The 20274-nt window shown below is 56.2% G+C and overlaps 2 protein-coding genes and 2 pseudogenes across 2 annotated transcripts; all 4 read left to right on the top strand.

Annotated features, from left to right (window-relative positions):
- Nucleotides 1-755: 755 nt before the first annotated feature.
- LOC136139116 (uncharacterized protein SPEM3-like) lies at nt 756-1871 on the top strand (annotated as a pseudogene).
- A 61-nt stretch (nt 1872-1932) lies between these two features.
- On the top strand, nt 1933-2647 carry LOC136139117 (uncharacterized protein SPEM3-like; annotated as a pseudogene).
- A 7588-nt stretch (nt 2648-10235) lies between these two features.
- LOC136139118 (uncharacterized protein SPEM3-like) lies at nt 10236-14106 on the top strand. Its single transcript, XM_065898016.1, is given in 10 exon segments — nt 10236-10373; nt 10522-10579; nt 10698-11251; nt 11362-11907; nt 11939-12656; nt 12693-13212; nt 13214-13250; nt 13252-13879; nt 13882-14057; nt 14059-14106. Coding segments are annotated over 10 exon segments (3423 nt in total).
- Nucleotides 14107-16563: 2457 nt separating this feature from the next.
- LOC136138037 (transmembrane protein 102-like) lies at nt 16564-18202 on the top strand. The gene is given in 4 exon segments (XM_065896552.1): nt 16564-16773; nt 16875-17360; nt 17362-18162; nt 18164-18202. Coding segments are annotated over 4 exon segments (1536 nt in total).
- Nucleotides 18203-20274: the final 2072 nt, after the last annotated feature.

Here is a 20274-nt window from a genome sequence, read left to right on the forward strand (position 1 = left end):
TGCCAGGAATCTGAAGAGCCCAGGCCTTGTGCAAACCCCTCGCCTCCATAAGGGCTCAAGCCTTACCTGAGACTCAGGAGACTACAAGAATCCAGGTCTTACCCAAGATTCTGGAGTCTGCAGGAGCCAAGGCCTTACTCAAGATTCTGACCTCCATAAGAATCCAGGCCTTACCCAAGCCACTAAAGTCAAAAGACGATGTGGCCTTACCCAAGAGGCTGGAAATTACAGGAGCTCAGAACATATCCATGACCCTAACTTCCACAAGTATTCAGGAGGTAATCGAGATCCTGGCCCCTATAAGTGCCCAGCCCTTACTCAAGGCTCTGGCTTATCCAAGAGATCAGGCCTCCATAACAACTCATGCCTTATCCCAAACCCTGGCCTCCACAAGAACCATCTAGGAACCCACTCTGTCCAAGTTTTGGGCCCACATCAGACCCACAAGTCATTTATATCTGAGGGAGTTCCTCGAAAGAAGGGTGCTGGGCAGCACACACCATGGACTTCTGTCCCACCCAGTCAGAACTCCTGCTCTCCCAAGGCTCAGGTGGCCTACAATGACCTGCAAACCTTCTCAGAGGTACCTGTACTGATTGAGCTGCAATCATCCTCCCGGCGAGCAGGCAGCCAAGACTGGGTGTACCACCCAATGGATACACTTCCTCCAGCCTGCCAGAACTATCGCCAGATGTCTACGCCTCCCAAAACCAGCTGGAAGCCCTACTGTCCTGGGTCAGGCACCCGGCTCGGCCATGTGGTCTTTGACGCCCGTCAGAGACAGTTTAGAGCAGGCAGGGACAAGTGAGAAGCTCTGTCTCCCAGGTGCCTTCACCGAGACACATCCAACAACTCACCGGAGACCATCAAGGAGTGGGGATATCAGTGTGGGGATATCAGTGCCATGCTCTGGCACCATCCCCAGGAAATATCAGGAGCTAGGAGACTCAATTCTTTTGCTCCTGATCAGATTCATCTTTCCAAAACTTGGGGATGAATGTGGTGACTATGGTCAGAGCAGGATCTGGGCAGCGGAGTTGGGGGAGCCCTGGGGCCTTGAAGGGGCTGAGGTGGGAGGGCTGCTGGGGTGTGGCCGGACAAGGGTTGGATTTCAGGGCTAACCCTGCTCTCAGTCTCCCCCCTCCCCTGCTTCCCTCAGCTCTGGAGCCATCTGAAGGGTTACTTGCGGGTACTTTTCAATCGTATTCTCCCCAAGGGTGAGTGGGCGCCAGCGTGGGCTCAGGGCATGTGGGCCTGTCCCCTTTCTTCTATCCCTGCGTTGGTTCTCAGCCCCTCAGGAAGCCAGGCCCTGACCCATCTCGCCTTTCCCCGCAGACAAGCAAGCCAGCTGTGTAGGCAGCTATCGCATGTGCATGCGCTGCTCCGTGGATCCCAAGAACCTGTGCTCAAGAGTTTCTTCCCGCTTCCGCCATGGCCCAAGCTTCCTGCTCGGGCACCCAAACCACCTTGACTCCTGGATACCAGACAAAAAATATGAGAAGGCTCCTAAGTGCTGCTGGATGCCGCCTCAGTGTGGACGGGCTGCGGCTTCCACGGAGGCTCCACGGGGACTGGGGAAGGAGCGGGTAGTGAGAGCTGGGGAGGTCCCTCCGGTCACAGTCTTAAAGTCCCAAGCCAACTTTTACTCCAGGTAAGAGACATCTTCCAAGCTCCACAGGATGAGCAAGGTGGACGTGGTTCCTCTCTGCCTGCCCCAAGAGACCAAGACTAAGACCCCAGACTCTGACGCAGCCCAGTCCCAAGCCCGGGCCCAGACCCGCCCCCCAGTTCAGCCCCCTGCGCATGCACCTGCCAAGGCCCAGACCTTCTCCTCAGCCCACCCCACTGAGCACACCCATCCCCCATTCTGAGGTCTGCTCCTGAGGCCACGCCCATGAGCACACTTCCGCCCAGGCCCAGAATATGGGGAATATGGAATGGAAGATCTCAAATGATGCCAAAGACAAATTTGAACAGTCCAAGACCTTCCCTTACTGCAGCTTCCTTCCTTGCAGGTCTGAGAAGAGAAACGCGGACCCCCAGACTCCAGTCTACCCCAAATTCCTGTACTCTAAGGATGCTGCACCTTCTCAACCTTGCCTCCATTCTCCAATGAGTGCCCAGAGCTCACCATGCAGCATGCACTCTTTATCTGCCCCTTGTTTCTTTCAGATACCGGGTCCTTCATCAACACAGCAACATCCAGAAGCCCTCCAACTTAATACAAACCCCCACCTTTCCCCCAACCTCCAAGTCTTCTCAGTCTGTCCTCTCTTCCCAGGTCCCCATCCCTCCCCTGTTATCCATTACTTCCCAAATCCCAAGCCAGGCCCAAACCCCTGAACTTCCTGAGAGTCAAGGCCTCAACCAAGGCTCTGTCCTCCCAAGGACCCCAGGCCCTTCCAAAGTCTGCAGAGTTTCCTGACACCCAGGCCTAACCACAAACCCAGGCCTCCCCAAGAACCCAGGACTTGCTCAAGACCAAGGCCTCCACAAGCTTCCAGGCCTCCCCGAAGATGCTGGAATTTACAGGGCCTCAGAACATACACCTGACCCTAGCTTACACAAGCACTCAGGAATTCATCGAGATCCTGGCCCCCATGAGAGTCCGGCCCTTACTCAATACTCTGGCTCATCCAAGAGATAGGGCCTCCATAACAACTCATGCCTTATCCCAAATCCGGGCCTCCACAGGAACCCTCTAGGAGCTGACTCTGTCCAAGTTTTGGGCCCACATCAGACCCGACAGTCATTTATATCTGAGGCAGTTCCTTGAAAGGAGGATGCAGGGCAGCACATACCATGGACTTCTGTCCCACCCAGTCAGAACTCCTGCTCTCCCAAGGCTCAGGTGGCCTACAATGACCTGCAAACCTTCTCAGAAGTACCTGTACTGATTGAGCTGCAATCATCCTCCTGGCGAGCAGGCAGCCTAGACTGGGTGTACCACCCAATGGATACAGTTCCTCCAGCCTGCCAGAACTATCGCCAGATGTCTACGCCTCCCAAAACCAGCTGGAAGCGCTACTGTCCTGGGTCAGGCACCCAGCTCGCGCATGTGGTCTTTGACGCCCACCAGACAGTTCAGAGCAGGCAGGGACAAGTGAGAAGCTCTGTCTCCCAGGCGCCTACACCTAGAGACATGCAACAACTCCCCGGAGACCATCAAGGAGTGGGGATATCAGTGTGTGATGAGCAACTTAGAAAAAGAGGGGACAGATATGCATGAGGAATAAAGAGACAAGAGAAGTGTTCTGCGGTTGTTTGAGGACATTCACCCCAGCCCCATCCCACAGGGCCTGATGAGGACCTAAGCCATCCCTGCTTTCCCTCCATCTCTGTCTAGCTGAATCTGTCATCCCCAAGGCCCTAGAGCTGCATTGTCAATTACAGTAGCCACTAGCCAAATGCCTATTAGAATGTAAATTAGTTCAAATTAAGGAAAATTAATTCTGTTAAAAATTAAGTTAAAAATTCTCTTCCTCAGGGAACGGAATTTCCCTGGCATCCAATTCTGTTCCCTGGCGGTCCAGGTGTTGGGACCTGGCGCTTTCACTGCTGTGGCTGGGTTTCAATCCCTGGTCTGGGAACTCAGACCCCGCAAGCTTCATGGTTTGGCCAAAAAGAAAAAAGTCTGTTACTCAGTGCCACGACCTTCTAAGTGCTCAGTAGGCACATGGAGCTAGCGGCTACTGTGTTGGACGGCACAGATTTAGAACATTTCCATCATCATGGAAAATGCTATTAGAGAGCAGTGCTTTAGAGTTTAGAGCAATTTTCCTTTCCCTGTCACCCACCCCCAGCATCTTAAAGCTCCCCCAGAGCCCAGAGAACTTAGCTCTTTTTAGGGTGGCTCAGAGGCCACCCTCTGGGGAGGAGGTAAGATGTGGGGATGGACAGCCAATGCCTGATTTCCCCAGACTGTGAGAAAGAGCCCAGGCTTCAGTTTTCCTCATCTGGTCTCTTGGGTCACGATCAGATGTATGGAAACTTGCCTCCCCCGTTCTGGGCTGTGTTTGGGGCTCTTGGTTACTGAGGGAGAAGACCTCTCTTTGTCAGTGACTAGGAGAACTTGTGTTTTAGGCTCCCTAAATTGAGCCCTGGATTCTGAGCGTCCCCTCCTTCATAGGCCTCTATATTTTTCGAGGTGTCTCCACTTAATTTTCTTGCCCATGGACTTAGGCCTAGTTCACTGTGGAGACAGACCCCTGGGAAAAAGGAATGTAAGAATTCCTGGGCTGCCGGCCCGAAGCCTGGCGGCGCAACTCCCCCCCGGCCCACGGACGGAGCCTCCCCAGCTGTGCTCACAGCCAGCCCAACCGCAGCCCGCACCCCTTCACGGGACACTTGAACTACTCCCGGGTACCCCACGAGGTGTGGCGCCGGGCGGCCCAATGGGCCGAGATGCTGCCCGTGCGGCGCCCTCTGGCCACGTCCGCCTCCCTCACGGTGCTGGCCGAGGCCTCGTACAAGCGGGCCGCAGCTCCCAGCTCAGCGCTGCTCCTCCGCTCCTCCCAGCCCCTGCCCAACGGCCAGGCTACCGAGCACCCTCCTCCAAGGCCTACCGTCATGCCACTCAGGCAGAACCCGGGGGGCAATGCCAACTACCAGGTGTATGACAGCCTGGAGCTGAAGCGGCAACCGCAGGACAGCCAAACGTGGGCCAACTCACTGCTACCTTCCACCTCGGCCTCGAGGCCCTCTCTGCACAGGAACCAGACTGGGAAAATTAACTGACCGGCGGCAAATGGGGGCGGGCGCGGGGGGGCCGGGAAGGCATGGAGAGAGGAATAAAGAGCGACAGAGTCCAGGAAACATTGGTGGTCTGTGGCTTGGAAGCGCCACTCCTTCTGCCAGCCTTGGTCCCTGCCCTTGGCTTCCTGCAATAAGAAGCCAGTGTCCCCTTGGCCTGAGGGTCCCCTTGGTTTAGTGGCCACAGTCCTGCCAGCAGGCCCCTCCTGGTCCTATATCATGCACTAAGTACATCTGCAGCTGCAGACTCCAAACCACTGGTCTCTGGGCACCTCCTCTGTGTCTCAGCTGTCCCTGTCCCCAAAGAGCCTCATACAAGAAGCTGCTTCCAAACTGGGAGGTTCCACATCTGGGCAGGTCCAGCTCCACGCCCAGTGAAGGGCATGAAGAAGGCTGAGGCTCTGGACTGCAGCCAGGCCTCCCAAAGGGCTCTGAGGCCAAGGTCTTCATATTCTCAGGAGGGACCAAGAGATGGAATGTGTCATTTGAACAAGTGAGTCAGCGGGTGGTGAGTGAATGATTGATCACTCAAGTGGTGGTATGCCGGCCTTCGGGCCCTGTTTGACTCTCCAGGCTCAGCTTACCTCACCCTGGTTACCAGGGAATTCCACCCTGGGCCCTCCTTTTTGTCCCCCTCCGTCACTGTGACCTCACCACCTGCCCCATTATGACCCAGTCTAGCTCCCAGTTAAAAGTGGAGGGCAGGGGGCCCAAGCAATCCTGGGACCAACGGCCATGGGTGAGAGAACCTACTATGGAGCTGAGCCGTTCCCTGGCCCCATTCCCAGGAAATGCCAGGAGCAAGGAGACGCAATTCTTCTGCTCCTGGTCAGCTTGATCTTCGTCAACGTGGGGATCAACATGGTGATTATGGTCAGGGCAGGATATGTGCAGCGGGGTTGGGGGAGCCCTGGGGTCTAGAAGGGGCTGAGGTGGGAGGGCTGCTGGGGTGTGGCCGGACAAGGGTTGGATTTCAGGGCTCACCCTGAGCCCGGCCTCACCCCTCCCCTTCTTCCCTCAGCTCTGGAGGCATCTAAAGAGATTCTTGCGGGCACTTTTGAAACGTCTTTTCCCCAAAGGTGAGTGGGCGCCAGCGTGGGCTCATGGGATGTGGGCCTGTCCCCTTTCTTCTATCCCTGCCTTGATTCTCAGGCCCTCAGGAACCCAGGCCCTGACACATCTGGCCTTTCCCCGCAGACAAGCAAGCCAGCTGTGTAGGCAGCCATCGCATGCGCATGCGCTGCTCCGTGGATCCCAAGAACCTGTGCTCAAGAGTTTCTTCCCGCTTCCGCCATGGCCCAAGCTTCTTGCTCGGGCACCCAAACCACCTTGAACCCTGGATACAAGCCAAAAACTATGAGAAGGCTCCTAAGTGCTGCCGTATGCCGCCTCAGTGTGGACGGGCTGCGGCTTCCACGGAGGCTCCACGGGGACTGGGGAAGGAGCGGGTAGTGAGAGCTGGGGAGGCCCCTCCGGTCACAGTCTTAAAGTCCCAAGCCAACTTTAACTCCAGGTAAGAGACATCTTCCAAGCTCCACAGGATGAGCAAGGTGGACGTGGTTCCTCTCTGCCTGCCCCAAGAGACCAAGACTAAGACCCCAGACTCTGACGCAGCCCAGTCCCAAGCCCGGGCCCAGACCCGCCCCCCAGTTCAGCCCCTGCCCAAGCACCTGCCGGCCCAGACCTTCTCCTCAGCCCACCCCACTGAGCACACCCATCCCCCATTCTGAGATCTGCTCCTAAGGCCACGCCCATGAGCACACTTCCGCCGAGGCCCAGAATATGGGGAATATGGAATGGAAGATCTCAAATGATGCCAAAGACAAATTTGAACAGTCCAAGACCTTCCCTTACTGCAGCTTCCTTCCTTGCAGGTCTGAGAAGAGAAACACGGACCCCCAGACTCCAGTCTACCCCAAAATCCTGTATTCCAAGGATGCTGCACCTTCTCAACCTTGCCTCCATTCTCCAATGAGTGCCCAAAGCTCATCATGCACCATGAATCCACCATGCACTCTTTATCTGCCCCTTGTTTCTTTCAGATACCGGGTCCTTCATCAACACAGCAACATCCAGAAGCCCTCCAACTTAATACAAACCCCCACCTTTCCCCCAACCTCCAAGTCTTCTCAGTCTGTCCTCTCTTCCCAGGTCCCCATCCCTCCCCAGTTATCCATTACTTCCCAAATCCCAAGCCAGGCCCAAACCCCTGAACTTCCTGAGAGTCAAGGCCTCAACCAAGGCTCTGTCCTCCCAAGGACCCCAGGCCCTTCCGAAGTCTGCAGAGTTTCCTGACACCCAGGCCTAACCACAAACCCAGGCCTCCCCAAGAGCCCAGGCCTTGCTCAAGACTAAGGCCTCCACAAGCTTCCAGGCTTCCCGAAGATGCTGGAATTTACAGGGGCTCAGAACATACAACTGACCCTAGCTTACACAAGTACTCAGGAATTCATCGAGATCCTGGCCCCCATGAGAGTCCGGCCCTTACTCAATACTCTGGCTCATCCAAGAGATAGGGCCTCCATAACAACTCATGCCTTATCCCAACTCCTGGCCTCCATAAGAACCCTCTAGGAACTGACTCTGTCCAAGTTTTGGGCCCACATCAGACCCGACAGTCATTTATATCTGAGGCAGCTCCTCGAAAGGAGGATGCAGGGCAGCACATACCATGGACTTCTATCCCACCCAGTCAGAACTCCTGCTCTCCCAAGGCTCAGGTGGCCTACAATGACCTGCAAACCTTCTCAGAAGTACCTGTACTGATTGAGCTGCAATCATCCTCCCGGCGAGCAGGCAGCCTAGACTGGGTGTACCACCCAATGGATACACTTCCTCCAGCCTGCCAGAATTATCACCAGATGTCTACGTCTCCCAAAACCAGCTGGAAGCGCTACTGTCCTGGGTCAGGAACCCGGCTCGGGCATGTGGTCTTTGACGCCCGCCAGAGACAGTTCAGAGCAGGCAGGGACAAGTGAGAAGCTCTGTCTCCCAGGCGCCTTCACTGAGAGATATCCAACAACTCACCAGAGACCATCAAGGAGTGGGTTGGATTCGGAGGGTCCCCTCCTTCATAGGCCTGTAAATTTTTCGAGGTGTCTCCACTTAATTTTCTTGCCTATGGGCTTAGGCCTAGTTCACTGTGGAGACAGACCCCTGGAAAATTTGCTCATCAAGGAGTGGGGATATCAGTGTGTGATGAGCAACTTAGAAGAAGAGGGGACAGATATGCATGAGGAATAAAGAGGCAAGAGAAGTGTTCTGCGGTTGTTTGAGGACACAGGGCCTGATGAGGACCTAAGCCATCCCTGCTTTCCCTCCATCGCTGTCTAGCTGAATCTGTCATCCCCAAGGCCCTAGAGCTGCATTGTCAATTACAGTAGCCACTAGCCAAATGCCTATTAGAATGTTAATTAGTTCAAATTAAGGAAAACCTAATTCTGTTAAAAATTAAGTTAAAAATTCTCTTCCTCAGGGAACGGAATTTCCCTGGCATCCAATTCTGTTCCCTGGCGGTCCAGGTGTTGAGACCTGGCACTTTCACTGCTGTGGCTGGGTTTCAGTCCCTGGTCTGGGAACTCAGACCCCGCAAGCTTCATGGTTTGGCCAAAAAAAAAAAAAAAATTCTGTTACTCAGTGCCACGACCTTCTAAGTGCTCAGTAGGCACATGGAGCTAGCGGCTACTGTATTGGACGGCACAGATTTAGAACCTTTCCATCATCATGGAAAATGCTATTAGAGAGCAGTGCTTTAGAGTTTAGAGCAATTTTCCTTTCCCTGTCACACACCCCCAGCACCTTAAAGCTCCCCCAGAGCTCAGAGAACTTAGTTCGTTTTAGGGTGGTTCAGAGGCCACCCTCTGGGGAGGAGGTAAGATGTGGGGATGGACAGCCAATGCCTGATTTCCCCAGACTGTGAGAAAGAGCCCAGGCTTCAGTTTTCCTCATCTGGTCTCTTGGGTCACGATCAGATGTATGGAAACTTGCCTCCCCCGTTCTGGGCTGTGTTTGGGGCTCTTGGTTACTGAGGGAGAAGACCTCTCTTTGTCAGTGACTAGGAGAACTTGTGTTTTAGGCTCCCTAAATTGAGCCCTGGATTCTGAGCGTCCCCTCCTTCATAGGCCTCTAAATTTTTCGAGGTGTCTCCACTTAATTTTCTTGCCCATGGACTTAGGCCTAGTTCACTGTGGAGACAGACCCCTGGGAAAAAGGAATGTAAGAATTCCTGGGCTGCCGGCCCGAAGCCTGGCGGCGCAACTCCCCCCCGGCCCACGGACGGAGCCTCCCCAGCTGTGCTCACAACCAGCCCAACCGCAGCCCGCACCCCTTCACGGGACACTTGAACTACTCCCGGGATCCCCACGAGGTGCGGCGTCGGGCGGCCCAATGGGCCGAGATGCTGCCCGTGCGGCGCCCTCTGGCCACGTCCGCCTCCCTCACGGTGCTGGCCGAGGCCTCGTACAAGCGGGCCCCGGCTCCCAGCTCAGCGCTGCTCCTCCGCCCCTCCCAGCACCTGCCGGACGTCAGGCTAACGAGCACCCTCCACCTCCACCCACCTTCATGCCACTCAGCCGGAACCCGGGGGGCAATGCCAACTACCAGGTGTATGACAGCCTGGAGCGGAAGCGGCAACCGCAGGGGAGCCAAGCACGGGCCAACTCGCCGCTACCTTCCACCTCGGCCTCGAGGCCCTCTCTGCACAGGAGCCAGACTGGGAAAATGAACTGACCGGCGGCAAATGGGGGCGGGGGCGGGGGGGGGGGGGCGCAAGGCATGGAGAGAGGAATAAAGAGCGCCAGAGTCCAGGAAACATTGGTGGTCTGTGGCTTGGAAGCGCCATTCCTTCTGCCAGCCTGGGCCCCTGCCCTTGGGTTCCTGCAATAAGAAGCCAGTGTCCCCTTCTTGGCCTGAGGGTCCCCTTGGTTTAGTGGCCACAGTTCTGCCAGCAGGCCCCTCCTGGTCCTATACCATGCACTAAGTACATCTGCAGCTGCAGACTCCAAACCCCTGGTCTCTGGGCACCTCCTCTGTGTCTCAGCTGTCCCTGTCCCCAAAGAGCCTCATACAAGTAGCTGCTTCCAAACTGGGAGGTTCCACACCTGGGCAGGTCCAGCTCCAGGCCCAGTGAAGGGCATGAAGAAGGCTGAGGCGGACTCCAACCAGGCCTTCAGCAGGCCTCTGAGGCCGAGGTCTTCCTAGTCTCAAGAGGGGCCAAGAGACGGAATGTGTCATTTGAACAAGTGAGTCAGTGGGTGGTGAGCAGATGAATGACCACTCGAGGGGAGGTGTGCCGGCCACCGGGCCCTGTTTGACTGTCCAGGCTCAGCTTACCTGACCCTGGTTACCAGGGAATGCTACCCTGGGTCCTCCTTTTCGTCCCCCTCCCTCCCTGTGACCTCACCACCTGCCCCATTATGACCCAGTCTGGCTCCCAGTGACTATGTGGAGGCCAGGAGACCCAGGCAGTCCTTGGACCCCCGGCCATGGGTGAGCGAGCCCTCTACCGAGCCGAGCCGTGCTCTGGCACCATCCCCAGGAAATGCCAGGAGCTAGGAGACTCAATTCTTTTGCTCCTGATCAGATTCATCTTCCTCAACTTGGGGATGAACGTGGTGACTATGGTCAGAGCAGGATCTGGGCAGCGGAGCTGGGGGAGCCCTGGGGCCTTGAAGGGGCTGAGGTGGGAGGGCTGCTGGGGTGTGGCCGGACAAGGGTTGGATTTCAGGGCTAACCCTGCTCTCAGTCTCCCCCCTCCCCTTCTTCCCTCAGCTCTGGAGGCATCTGAAGGGTTACTTGCGGGTACTTTTCAATCGTATTCTCCCCAAGGGTGAGTGGGCGCCAGCGTGGGCTCAGGGCATGTGGGCCTGTCCCCTTTCTTCTATCCCTGCGTTGGTTCTCAGCCCCTCAGGAAGCCAGGCCCTGACCCATCTCGCCTTTCCCCGCAGACAAGCAAGCCAGCTGTGTAGGCAGCCATCGCATGTGCATGCGCTGCTCCGTGGATCCCAAGAACCTGTGCTCAAGAGTTTCTTCCCGCTTCCGCCATGGCCCAAGCTTCCTGCTCGGGCACCCAAACCACCTTGACTCCTGGATACCAGACAAAAAATATGAGAAGGCTCCTAAGTGCTGCTGGATGCCGCCTCAGTGTGGACGGGCTGCGGCTTCCACGGAGGCTCCACGGGGACTGTGGATGGAGCGGGTAGTGAGAGCTGGGGAGGCCCCTCCGGTCACAGCCTTAAAGTCCCAAGCCTCTTTGTACTCCAGGCAGGAGACATCTTCCAAGCTCCGAAGGATGAGCAAGGTGGACGTGTTTCCACTCCGCCTGCCCCAAGACAGCAAGACTAAGACACCAGACTCTGACCCAGCCCAGTCCCCAGCCCGGGCCCAGACCCGCCCCCCAGTTCAGCCCCCTGCGCATGCTCCTGCCAAGGCCCAGACCACCTCCTCAGCCCACCCCCCTGAGCACACCCGCCCCCGACCCAGGCTGAGACCTGCTCCCGAGGCAACGCCCATGAGCACACTTCCGCCCAGGCCCAGGCCTTCTCCCTACTGCACCCCACTGGGAACACTCCTGCCAAAGCCCAGACCTTCTCCTCCACCCACCCCTCTTAGCACGCCCCACCTCAGGCCCAGACTTGCTCCACATTCCACTCCCCTGAGCACACCACCCCCCAGGCCCAGACCCCCTCCCCAGCCCTCACCCCTGAGCACAGCCCTGCCCAGGTCCATGGCCCTGAGCATACCTCAGCCCATACCCCAGCCCAGGCCCAAGACCAGGACACCTCACATGCCTCAGCCCAGTCCCTGGGCCAAACATCTGTCTGCACCCTGACCCATGCTCATCTGACCTATATCCATGCCAACACTCTGGTCCCTCTCCCAACTTCTGCCCCTGCTACTACTCCTGCCCTAGCCCCTACACCAGTCCCTGTCCCGATCTCTGCCACAACCTCTGTCCCAGGGCTGGGCATGGCCCTGACGAACACTCAAGTCCCGTCCACCACCCCTACGCCCATTCTAGGTTCTATTCCCTCTACCTTGTCTGCCTTTAGCCAAGGCCTCTCCTCCGGCCATGTGGTCTACCATGACCGCAGGGTAAAGCAGAACTTATTCCATGTGTGTCCGCCTCAGAACTCTGGGTATTCCAGAAAGAACTTGCTGCTGGATGCCGGCTCAGTGTGGACGGGCTGGTACCCCCTCCAGGCCCCAAGAGGGGCATGGTCTGGTGAGCTCTGGTACAGCAGAGCAAACACTGAAGCAATGTAGTAGGGACAGTGCCAAGCCCTCCACAGGATCCATACTGGGTTACCTGGAGTTGGGGAATATGGAAGGGAAGATCTCAAATGATGCCAAAGACAAATTTGTACAGTCCAAGACCTTCCCTTATTGCAGCTTCCATCCTGGCAGTTCTGAGAAGAGAAACACGGACCCCCAGACTCCAGTCTACCCCACATTCCTGGTGTACTCCAAGGATGCTGCACCTTCTCAACCTTGCTTCCATTCTCCAACCAGTGCCCAGAGCTCACCATGCACCATGCCTCCACCATGCACTCTTTCTCTGCCTCTTGTTTCTCCCAGATCCTTTGTCCTTCAACACAGCAACCACCAGAAGCCCTCCACGTTAATACAACCCCCCACCTTTCCCCCAACCTGCAAGTCTCCTCAGTCTGTCCTCTCTTCCCAGGGCCCCATCCCTCCCCAGTTAGCCACTACTTCCCAAACCCCAAACCAGCCCCAACCCCCTGAACTTCATGAGAGTCTAGGCCTCAACCAAGGCTCTGTCCTCCAAAGGACCCCAGGCCCTTCAAAAGACTGTAGAGTTTTCAGAAACCCAGGCCTTACCCCAAATCCAGGCCTCCACAAGGACCCAGGCCTTATCCAAGACCCAGGCCTCCACAAGAATCCAGGCCTTACGTGAGACCCAGGTCTCCCCAAGAACCCAGGCCTTGCTCAAGATCCAGGCCTCCACAAGCTTCCAGGCCTTACCCAAGCCCCTTACCTCTGCAAGAATCCAAGCCTTTTCCACGACTCTGATCTTCAGAAGAATCCAGTCATTACCCAAGATTCTGGCTCCCAGAACAGCTTAGGTTCTACTTGAGATAGACGTTTCTTTATACGCCCATATCTCACCCAACCCTCTGGTCTACACAAAAACACACCATTTCTCCAAACTTCTGACATTCAGAGGAGCTCAGGCTTTATGCATGATTCTGGAGTCTATAGGAATCTGGAACGAAAGCAAGAGACTGTATTCTATAAAAGTCAAGAGCTCTCCCAAAAAACTGGCTTCCATAATAGCCCACACCCTTCTCAACATTCTGGATGTGACAAGAGTACAGGTAACGCCCAAGATTCAGGAGTCTCTAGGAGTCCAGACTTTACCCAAGATTCTGGGCCAGAGAAGCGTCTGTACCTTGCCCAAGACTCTGGAGTCAAAGAGAGCTCAGGCCTTTGCCAGGAATCTGAAGAGCCCAGGCCTTGTGCAAACCCCTTCGCCTCCATAAGGGCTCAAGCCTTACCTGAGACTCAGGAGACTACAAGAATCCAGGTCTTACCCAAGATTCTGGAGTCTGCAGGAGCCAAGGACTTACTCAGGATTCTGACCTCCGTAAGAAACCAGGCCTTACCCAAGCCACTAAAGTCAAAAGGAGATGTGGCCTTACCTAAGATGCTGGAAATTACAGGAGCTCAGAACATAACCATGACCTTAACTTTCACAAATACTCGGGAATTAATCGAGATCCTGGCCCCCATAAGTGTCCAGCCCTTACTCAAGACTCTGGCTTATCCAAGAGATCAGGCCTCCATAACAACTCATGCCTTATCCCAAACCCCGGCCTCCACAAGAACCCTCTAGGAACTGACTCTGTCCAAGTTTTGGGCCCACATCAGACCCGACAGTCATTTATATCTGAGGCAGCTCCTCGAAAGGAGGATGCAGGGCAGCACATACCATGGACTTCTATCCCACCCAGTCAGAACTCCTGCTCTCCCAAGGCTCAGGTGGCCTACAATGACCTGCAAACCTTCTCAGAGGTACCTGTACTGATTGAGCTGCAATCATCCTCCCGGCGAGCAGGCAGCCAAGACTGGGTGTACCACCCAATGGATACACTTCCTCCAGCCTGCCAGACTATCGCCAGATGTCTACGCCTCCCAAAACCAGCTGGAAGCCCTACTGTCCTGGGTCAGGCACCCGGCTCGGCCATGTGGTCTTTGACGCCCGCCAGAGACAGTTCAGAGCAGGCAGGGACAAGTGAGAAGCTCTGTCTCCCAGGCGCCTTCACCGAGAGACATCCAACAACTCACCGGAGACCATCAAGGTTTGGGGATATCAGTGTGCTCAGAGCAACTTAGAAAAAGAGGGGACAGATATGCATGAGGAGTAAAGAGAAAAGAGAAGTGTTCTGTGGGTGGTTGAGGACATCCACCCCAGACCAATTCCACAGGACCTGATGAGGATCTAAGGTATCCGTGCTTTCCCTCCATCGTTGTCTAGCTAAATCCGTTATCCCCAAGGCCCTAGAGCTGCACTGTCAACTACAGTAGCCACTAGCCAAATGCATATTAGAATGTAAATTAGTTAAAATTAAGGAAAATTAGTTCTGTTAAAAATTAATTTAAAATGTTAAAAATTCTCTTCTTTAGGGAACAGAATTTCCCTGGCATCCAATTCTGCTCCCTGGTGGTCCAGTTGTTGGGACTTGGCGCTTTCACTGCTGTGGCTGGGGTTCAATCCCTGGTCGGGGAACTCAGACCCCGCAAGCTTCATGGCTTGGCCAAAAAAAAAAAAAAATTCTGTTCCTCAGTGCCACGACCTTCTAAGTGCTCAGTAGGCACATGGAGCTAGCGGCTACTGTATTGGATGGCACAGATTTAGAACATTTCCATCATCATGGAAAATGCTATTGGAGAGCAGTGCTTTAGAGTTTAGAGCAATTTTCCTTTCCCTGTCACCCACCCCCAGCATCTTAAAGCTCCCCCAGAGACCAGAGAACTTAGCTATTTTTAGCGTGGCTCAGAAGCCACCCTCTAGGGAGGAGGTAAGATGTGGGGCTGGACACCCAGTGCCTGATTTCCCCAGACTGTGAGAAAGAGCCCAGGCTTCAGTTTTCCTCATCTGGTCTCTTGGCTCATGACCAGATGTATGGAAACTTACCTCCCCCGTTCTGGGCTGTGTTTGGGGCTCTTGGTTACTGAGGGAGAAGACCTCTCTTTGTCAGTGACTAGGAAACCTTGTGTTTTAGGCTCCCTAAATTGAGCCCTGGATTCTGAGGGTCTCTTCCTTCATAGGCCTCTAAATATTTCGAGGTGTCTCCACTTAGTTTTCTTGCCCATGGACTCAGGCCTAGTTCACTGGGGAGACAGACCCCTAGGAAAAAGGAATGTTAGAATTCCTGGTCCAGTATGCATTGGTCTAATCTGTGAGCGTGTCTCTGGTGTCCTATCTTTCTGTCCTATTATTCTGACTCCTAGGTTCATCCTGGACTTAAGCTGTGTCCATGATAGCACTGGTCGCTGAAAGCCATTTCCTTCGCCTGATAATTTTTCATTGCCCTGCCCTAGCCCAGCTAGAGTTTCCTCTGGACTTGATTTTCAGTCCTGATAACTGTTCTGTATACACACATAAACTGCGAGATTCCAAAGTGTTTTCCCTGACACCACTTGTGTGTCTGAGGTGGGCAACACTAATATGTCCCTTCACTGAGTCAGATGTCCATCCCTGGGTCACTATATGCACACTATCGGTGTGTTCTTGTCTAACGTTACCACCACCGATTCCAAGGAGATACGTCCCAGCTGGAGAGCCCATTTCCAACAGCTCTCTGGCTGAGCTCTGAACTTGGACAAGTCATGTGCAACCTTTCTAGGCTTGCAGTCTCATCTCTAAACTGAAGTTATAATTGCATGCAAGAACCCTTCTAGATTTAAATGACCAGGGCTCCTCTACTCCCAAGTGAGATGTAGAGTCCCCTATTTCTCCGCATTCCCTAGTGTATGTCCCTCATTATTGTTTGCTATTCAGATCCATCCTATTAGGCCTCTGTTCTAACCCCAAGGAGTGTTTGTGCGCTTCACCTGGCCTTGTAAAGACACAGAATAGTTTATCATAAAGACAAAGAATAGCTTACCTCCATAGAAACTACAACTTCCCAGGCACTACTTCAACGGAACAGCAAAGGATGTGGGGGCGTGGCCCCAACGCCCTGGTAGCTTTGAAGACACACTACAACTCCCAGGATAGCCGCGAGATCTCTGCAGAGCGAAAGGAGTGACTGAACTCTGACTGGAGGCCGGGCTGGTCCGGAACCACCCCGACAGTCTCCAGAAAGGGGCGTGGTTATAATTTAAGGGCGTGGCCTTACAGGCAGCAGGAAGAAGTTACCTGTTGAATCTTCCTATCCATTCTCTTCCCAGCCTTTGTAGCTAACCCTAAGAGGGAAGCCGCAAACCACCAGCCTCTTCTGAAAAAGAGGTAAGGGGACGTAGACAAGGGGCAGCGAAGGAGGCAATTGCATTCCTTAGGAGGGGCCAAACAGCTACTTTCTACCTGCTGAGTCAGGTGAACCGTTCCATGGGGGCGGGGACCAGCATATGAGAAAAGGGCAAGGACGGAGGAGGTATTTATTTGTTCTCTTTCAAGACTAAATTTAGGGCCCTTCGTCTGCAGACCCATTGGCGGACTGTGTCTTGGGAACCCTCTTGGCCTCTGGAAGAGCCAAGAACGGGGACCAGTTTTCCGCAGCAAAAGGTACGGCCCGTCTGGGCTTCCTCCCGTTTGTGTATTTCCTAGCCCCCAAACGACAGAGCCATATGGCTTCCGCGGTCTGGGGGAGTGCTCCCTGGTTGGGCCCACCGCCCCCAGCCCCAGCCCGGCCGCTCACGGACATCGACTTCTGCTCTGGGGCGCAGCTGCAAGAACTAACCCAACTGATCCAGGAGCTGGGTGTGCAGGCGAGCTGGAGTGAAGGTCCCAAGCCAGGACCAGATCTCCTCCAGGCCAAGGACTTTGTTTTCTCTTTGCTTGCTAAGTAACCCTCCGAGCCTTCGGGAACTTGCAGCTCTCAGCTCCGCCTCACCCCGCCCCGGCTCTGGATCACGACTTTACGATCCCTTCTCTTTCCTTAGGTCTCGTTCACCGCCGGGACCCTCGCTTTCCTCCTCAGGCAGAGCTCCTGCTGCTTCGTTGCGGGATTCGCGAGGGCTCCCTGGATCTGGGGCCTGCGCCTCTAGGTCCCTACGCTCGGGGACCTCACTACAACGCCGGCTTCACACTCCTGGTGCCCGTGCTTTCGCTAGATGGCACTGGGCAGGAGCTGCAACCGGACGTGGGATCCTGTTACACATGGCTCTTCCTCCCAGAGCAGGTACGCGGAACCTCGGCCCGGGAGGCATGGCAGGATTTCCTAGGACCCCTAGTCCCAGGAGGACGTGATTCGATCCACCCAGCCCAAAGCAAAGAAACTCCCAAGGATCCGCAAATCTCCGTGGACTGGCTACACGTCACTGAGCCTGAGGCACACGAGTCTTTGGAAAACTCACCTAGTAATGTTTCAGTGCCAGAGTTGCCTCAACAAGACGTAACCGATGTTGGCTTTCCCTCACCACTGAAAAAAACGGAATGGTGACGTCACCAAAGCAACCGACGTTAGCCCAGTGCCACAGCCGTTGGAGGCTCCGGAGGCGTGGCCCACATTGTGCCCCGCCCAGGTGGCTGCCTGGTTCTCTGCTTCGCTGGCTGCGGTCACTGAGTCCCCGTTTCCGGTTCCGGGTGCCCCGCGCTTGGTCCACGCAGCCCGCCACGCGGGGGTCACCAGCATCCTCCTGGCTACGCCCGGGCCCCCGCGCCGCCTCCTGCTTTTCGACTTGATCCCCGTGGTGTCCGTGGCCGGCTGGCCCCAGGGGCCTCGGAGCCACTCGTGGGCCGGCCCGCTGGCCTCGGAGTCGTCTTCCTTCTACCTGGTGCCCGGCGGCGGCGGCGGCGGCACAGAGCGGCCGGACGCCTCCGGCTGGCAGTTCTGCTTCGCCCGCCAAGAGCTGGCGCTCAAGACGCGCATATCCGTTCCCCTGCTGCAAGCGCACGCGGCGGCTCAGGCGCTGCTGCGCCCTCTGGTGGCCAGGACTAGGGTCGCGGCGCCCTACCTCCTGCGGACGTTGCTCTACTGGGCGTGTGAGCGGCTGCCCGCGCCCTCTCTGGCGCGAGCCGAGAATGCGGGCGCCTGCTGCCTCGGGCTGCTGGATGAGCTGGGCCGGGTGCTCGAGGCCGGGACGCTGCCCCACTATTTTCTGAGTGGCCAAAAGCTCCGTGCGGGGGACGGCGCCGCTTCGCTGCTCGGGGCGTTGGCCCTGCTTCGCAGGGACCCTGCCCGCGCCCTGCGCGCCGCTGTGGAAGAGGCCAAGGCTGCACGCAAGGGGGGGCGGCTTAGCGGGCGTGGGAGGCGGGGCCCATTAAAGAGTCTGTTCCTACTAACCTGGAATGTGCTTCTGTTGGCCAGCGGGATGTGGAGGGGACTGCTCTCCCCTCACCTGGGAGACAGGCTGAGCGCTTTGGGCCTGAAGAGCCCGTTCTAGAAGGCCTCCTCGCCGGTTCCTCCGCTTCCTCCCACCCTCCTCCCGCCCCATCCCTGGCACAGGTCGTTCCATTCTGGCCTCTCCACTTTCCAAATCTGTGGCCAGCACCCCTCCCACTCCGGTGCAGCCTCTGGCATCCATCTCCCGCCTGTTCTTATGGTCTTTTCTCTTAGGAGTCAATAGGGGTGGGGGTAATATATTTGCTGAAAGAACGTGTAAAGGAGAAAGGTATGGAGACCAGGGACTGACCAATTTGTCTCACACAAAAGCAGAGACATTAAGGAGGCCGGATTTCACCCCAGGCTAGACCTCACCACCACCGCTATCTCTTCAGTTATTCCCCCCACCTTCCTCATCCAGTTCTTTCCTCCATCCCGGGCAGTAGGGTCCCTTTCTCCATTCTCGGGGCATCCGCCATTCCATCTATCTAAGCCCAACCTCTCCCCCCCATCCAGAGTTCCATTCAGTGAAGTCGCCTCCTTGTCCCTCCTCCTCTGAACCCGGAGACATGCGAGACATGCGGCCTTGCCTCGGCTCCGCCTGTCTCTAAGACCGTCGCCACTCCCTGCCTCCAAGGAACACCGGGGTTCCGCCCGCCCAGCTTCACCTCCCCCTCTTTCCCGGCGTCTCCGCCCCCTGCCCCGCCCCCGGACCGGCTCTCGTGGGAGGGGGAAGCCGCTGTAGCCGCCGCCGCCGCCGCCTCAGCCTCAGCTTCCCACAGCCGCTACCGCTGCCGCCGCTGCCGCCGCTCCGCTTGGTCCAGCCGCCAGGCCCAGCGCTCACTTCGCCAGACCAGGGCGCTTGCGGAGACCCTCTCACTCCTTCCTGGGGTCCGGGACGCCTTGCCGGGCGTGGGGGGAAGCTCCGCTTGTGGGGTACAGGGAGGGAGGAGCCTGGAACCGGAGCCAGCGCCAGCCGTCCCCGGATCGACAAGAGAGGACAGGTTGAGGGGTGTCAGGGAAGGAAGAGGGGGCGCTATAGGCAGTCCCAGGGAGGACAAGGAAGCCCTGTCGCAGAAAGCTCTGATGCGCTCTGACTTATAGCGGGTCTGTTCACATTTGGGGACCCGTGACAACGTGGGTGCACTCCTCTCTCGGGGGGCTGGTTGGATTGGAGGGCGTGGGATCTAAACAGCACCAGCTGTCCCCGAGGATATTAGGGGCTGTCAGAAAAAAGGAAAAAAGCCAAAAACCTATGCTCCTTATTCCGAGGTGACACAGGGCCCTCCAGACAACCACCTGGTGTAACCACTAGGAAGGGCGGATTTGGAGGTGACTTCAAAAGGAGTGGATGGTAACAAGGTGAGGAAAGGGGCTCAGCAGCTGGAATGCTGTGCCACTAGAAATGGGGGTGACTTGGTAAAAAGCGGTATCGTCCGCTGATTGGCGTCTTCTTGCTGATTGGCGACAGTCTGGATATTTCAAGGCATACCTTTTTGGGGACTTCAGGGAAAAAAAGTGGGGGAGTCTTCAATTAGAGGGTGGCAAAAGAAAAGACACCAAGGTTGGGTTCTTCCTAGACACTGGCAGCACCCCAGCAGGGGTGGGGTGAGCTAATATCCCCAAAGCTAAGGACCCACACCCTTAAAATTACAAGAGTGGCTTTGGCAGGAGTGCAGGGCCCGGAAATAGGGTGGAAAGGTGCCTGGGGATATTGGAACCACATCCTGGAAAATTTGAGGGTCTTGGCTTTGGGATAGTGTTAGTGGGGGACAGGGACACTGGAGATCAGAGAAGGGGGAGTTTTCTGTGGGGGGCAAAGGTCGAGGGTGGGGTCAACTGAGAGGTACATAGGCTGCTGGGTCTGGCGAAGCTAGCACGAGGCCCAAGGGTGGGAGCTGGTGCCTGGGGTGGGGGTCGTCTAGGGCTTATCCTCAGGTCCCGTGGGTGAGGCGGCGAGTCGGACCGGAGAGTCAAGAGCATGTCCTGGTGAGCTAGCGGGCTTCTCCGGGGT

This window comes from Phocoena phocoena, chromosome 19, assembly GCF_963924675.1.
Source record: "Phocoena phocoena chromosome 19, mPhoPho1.1, whole genome shotgun sequence".
In the NCBI taxonomy this organism is placed as follows: domain Eukaryota; kingdom Metazoa; phylum Chordata; class Mammalia; order Artiodactyla; family Phocoenidae; genus Phocoena; species Phocoena phocoena.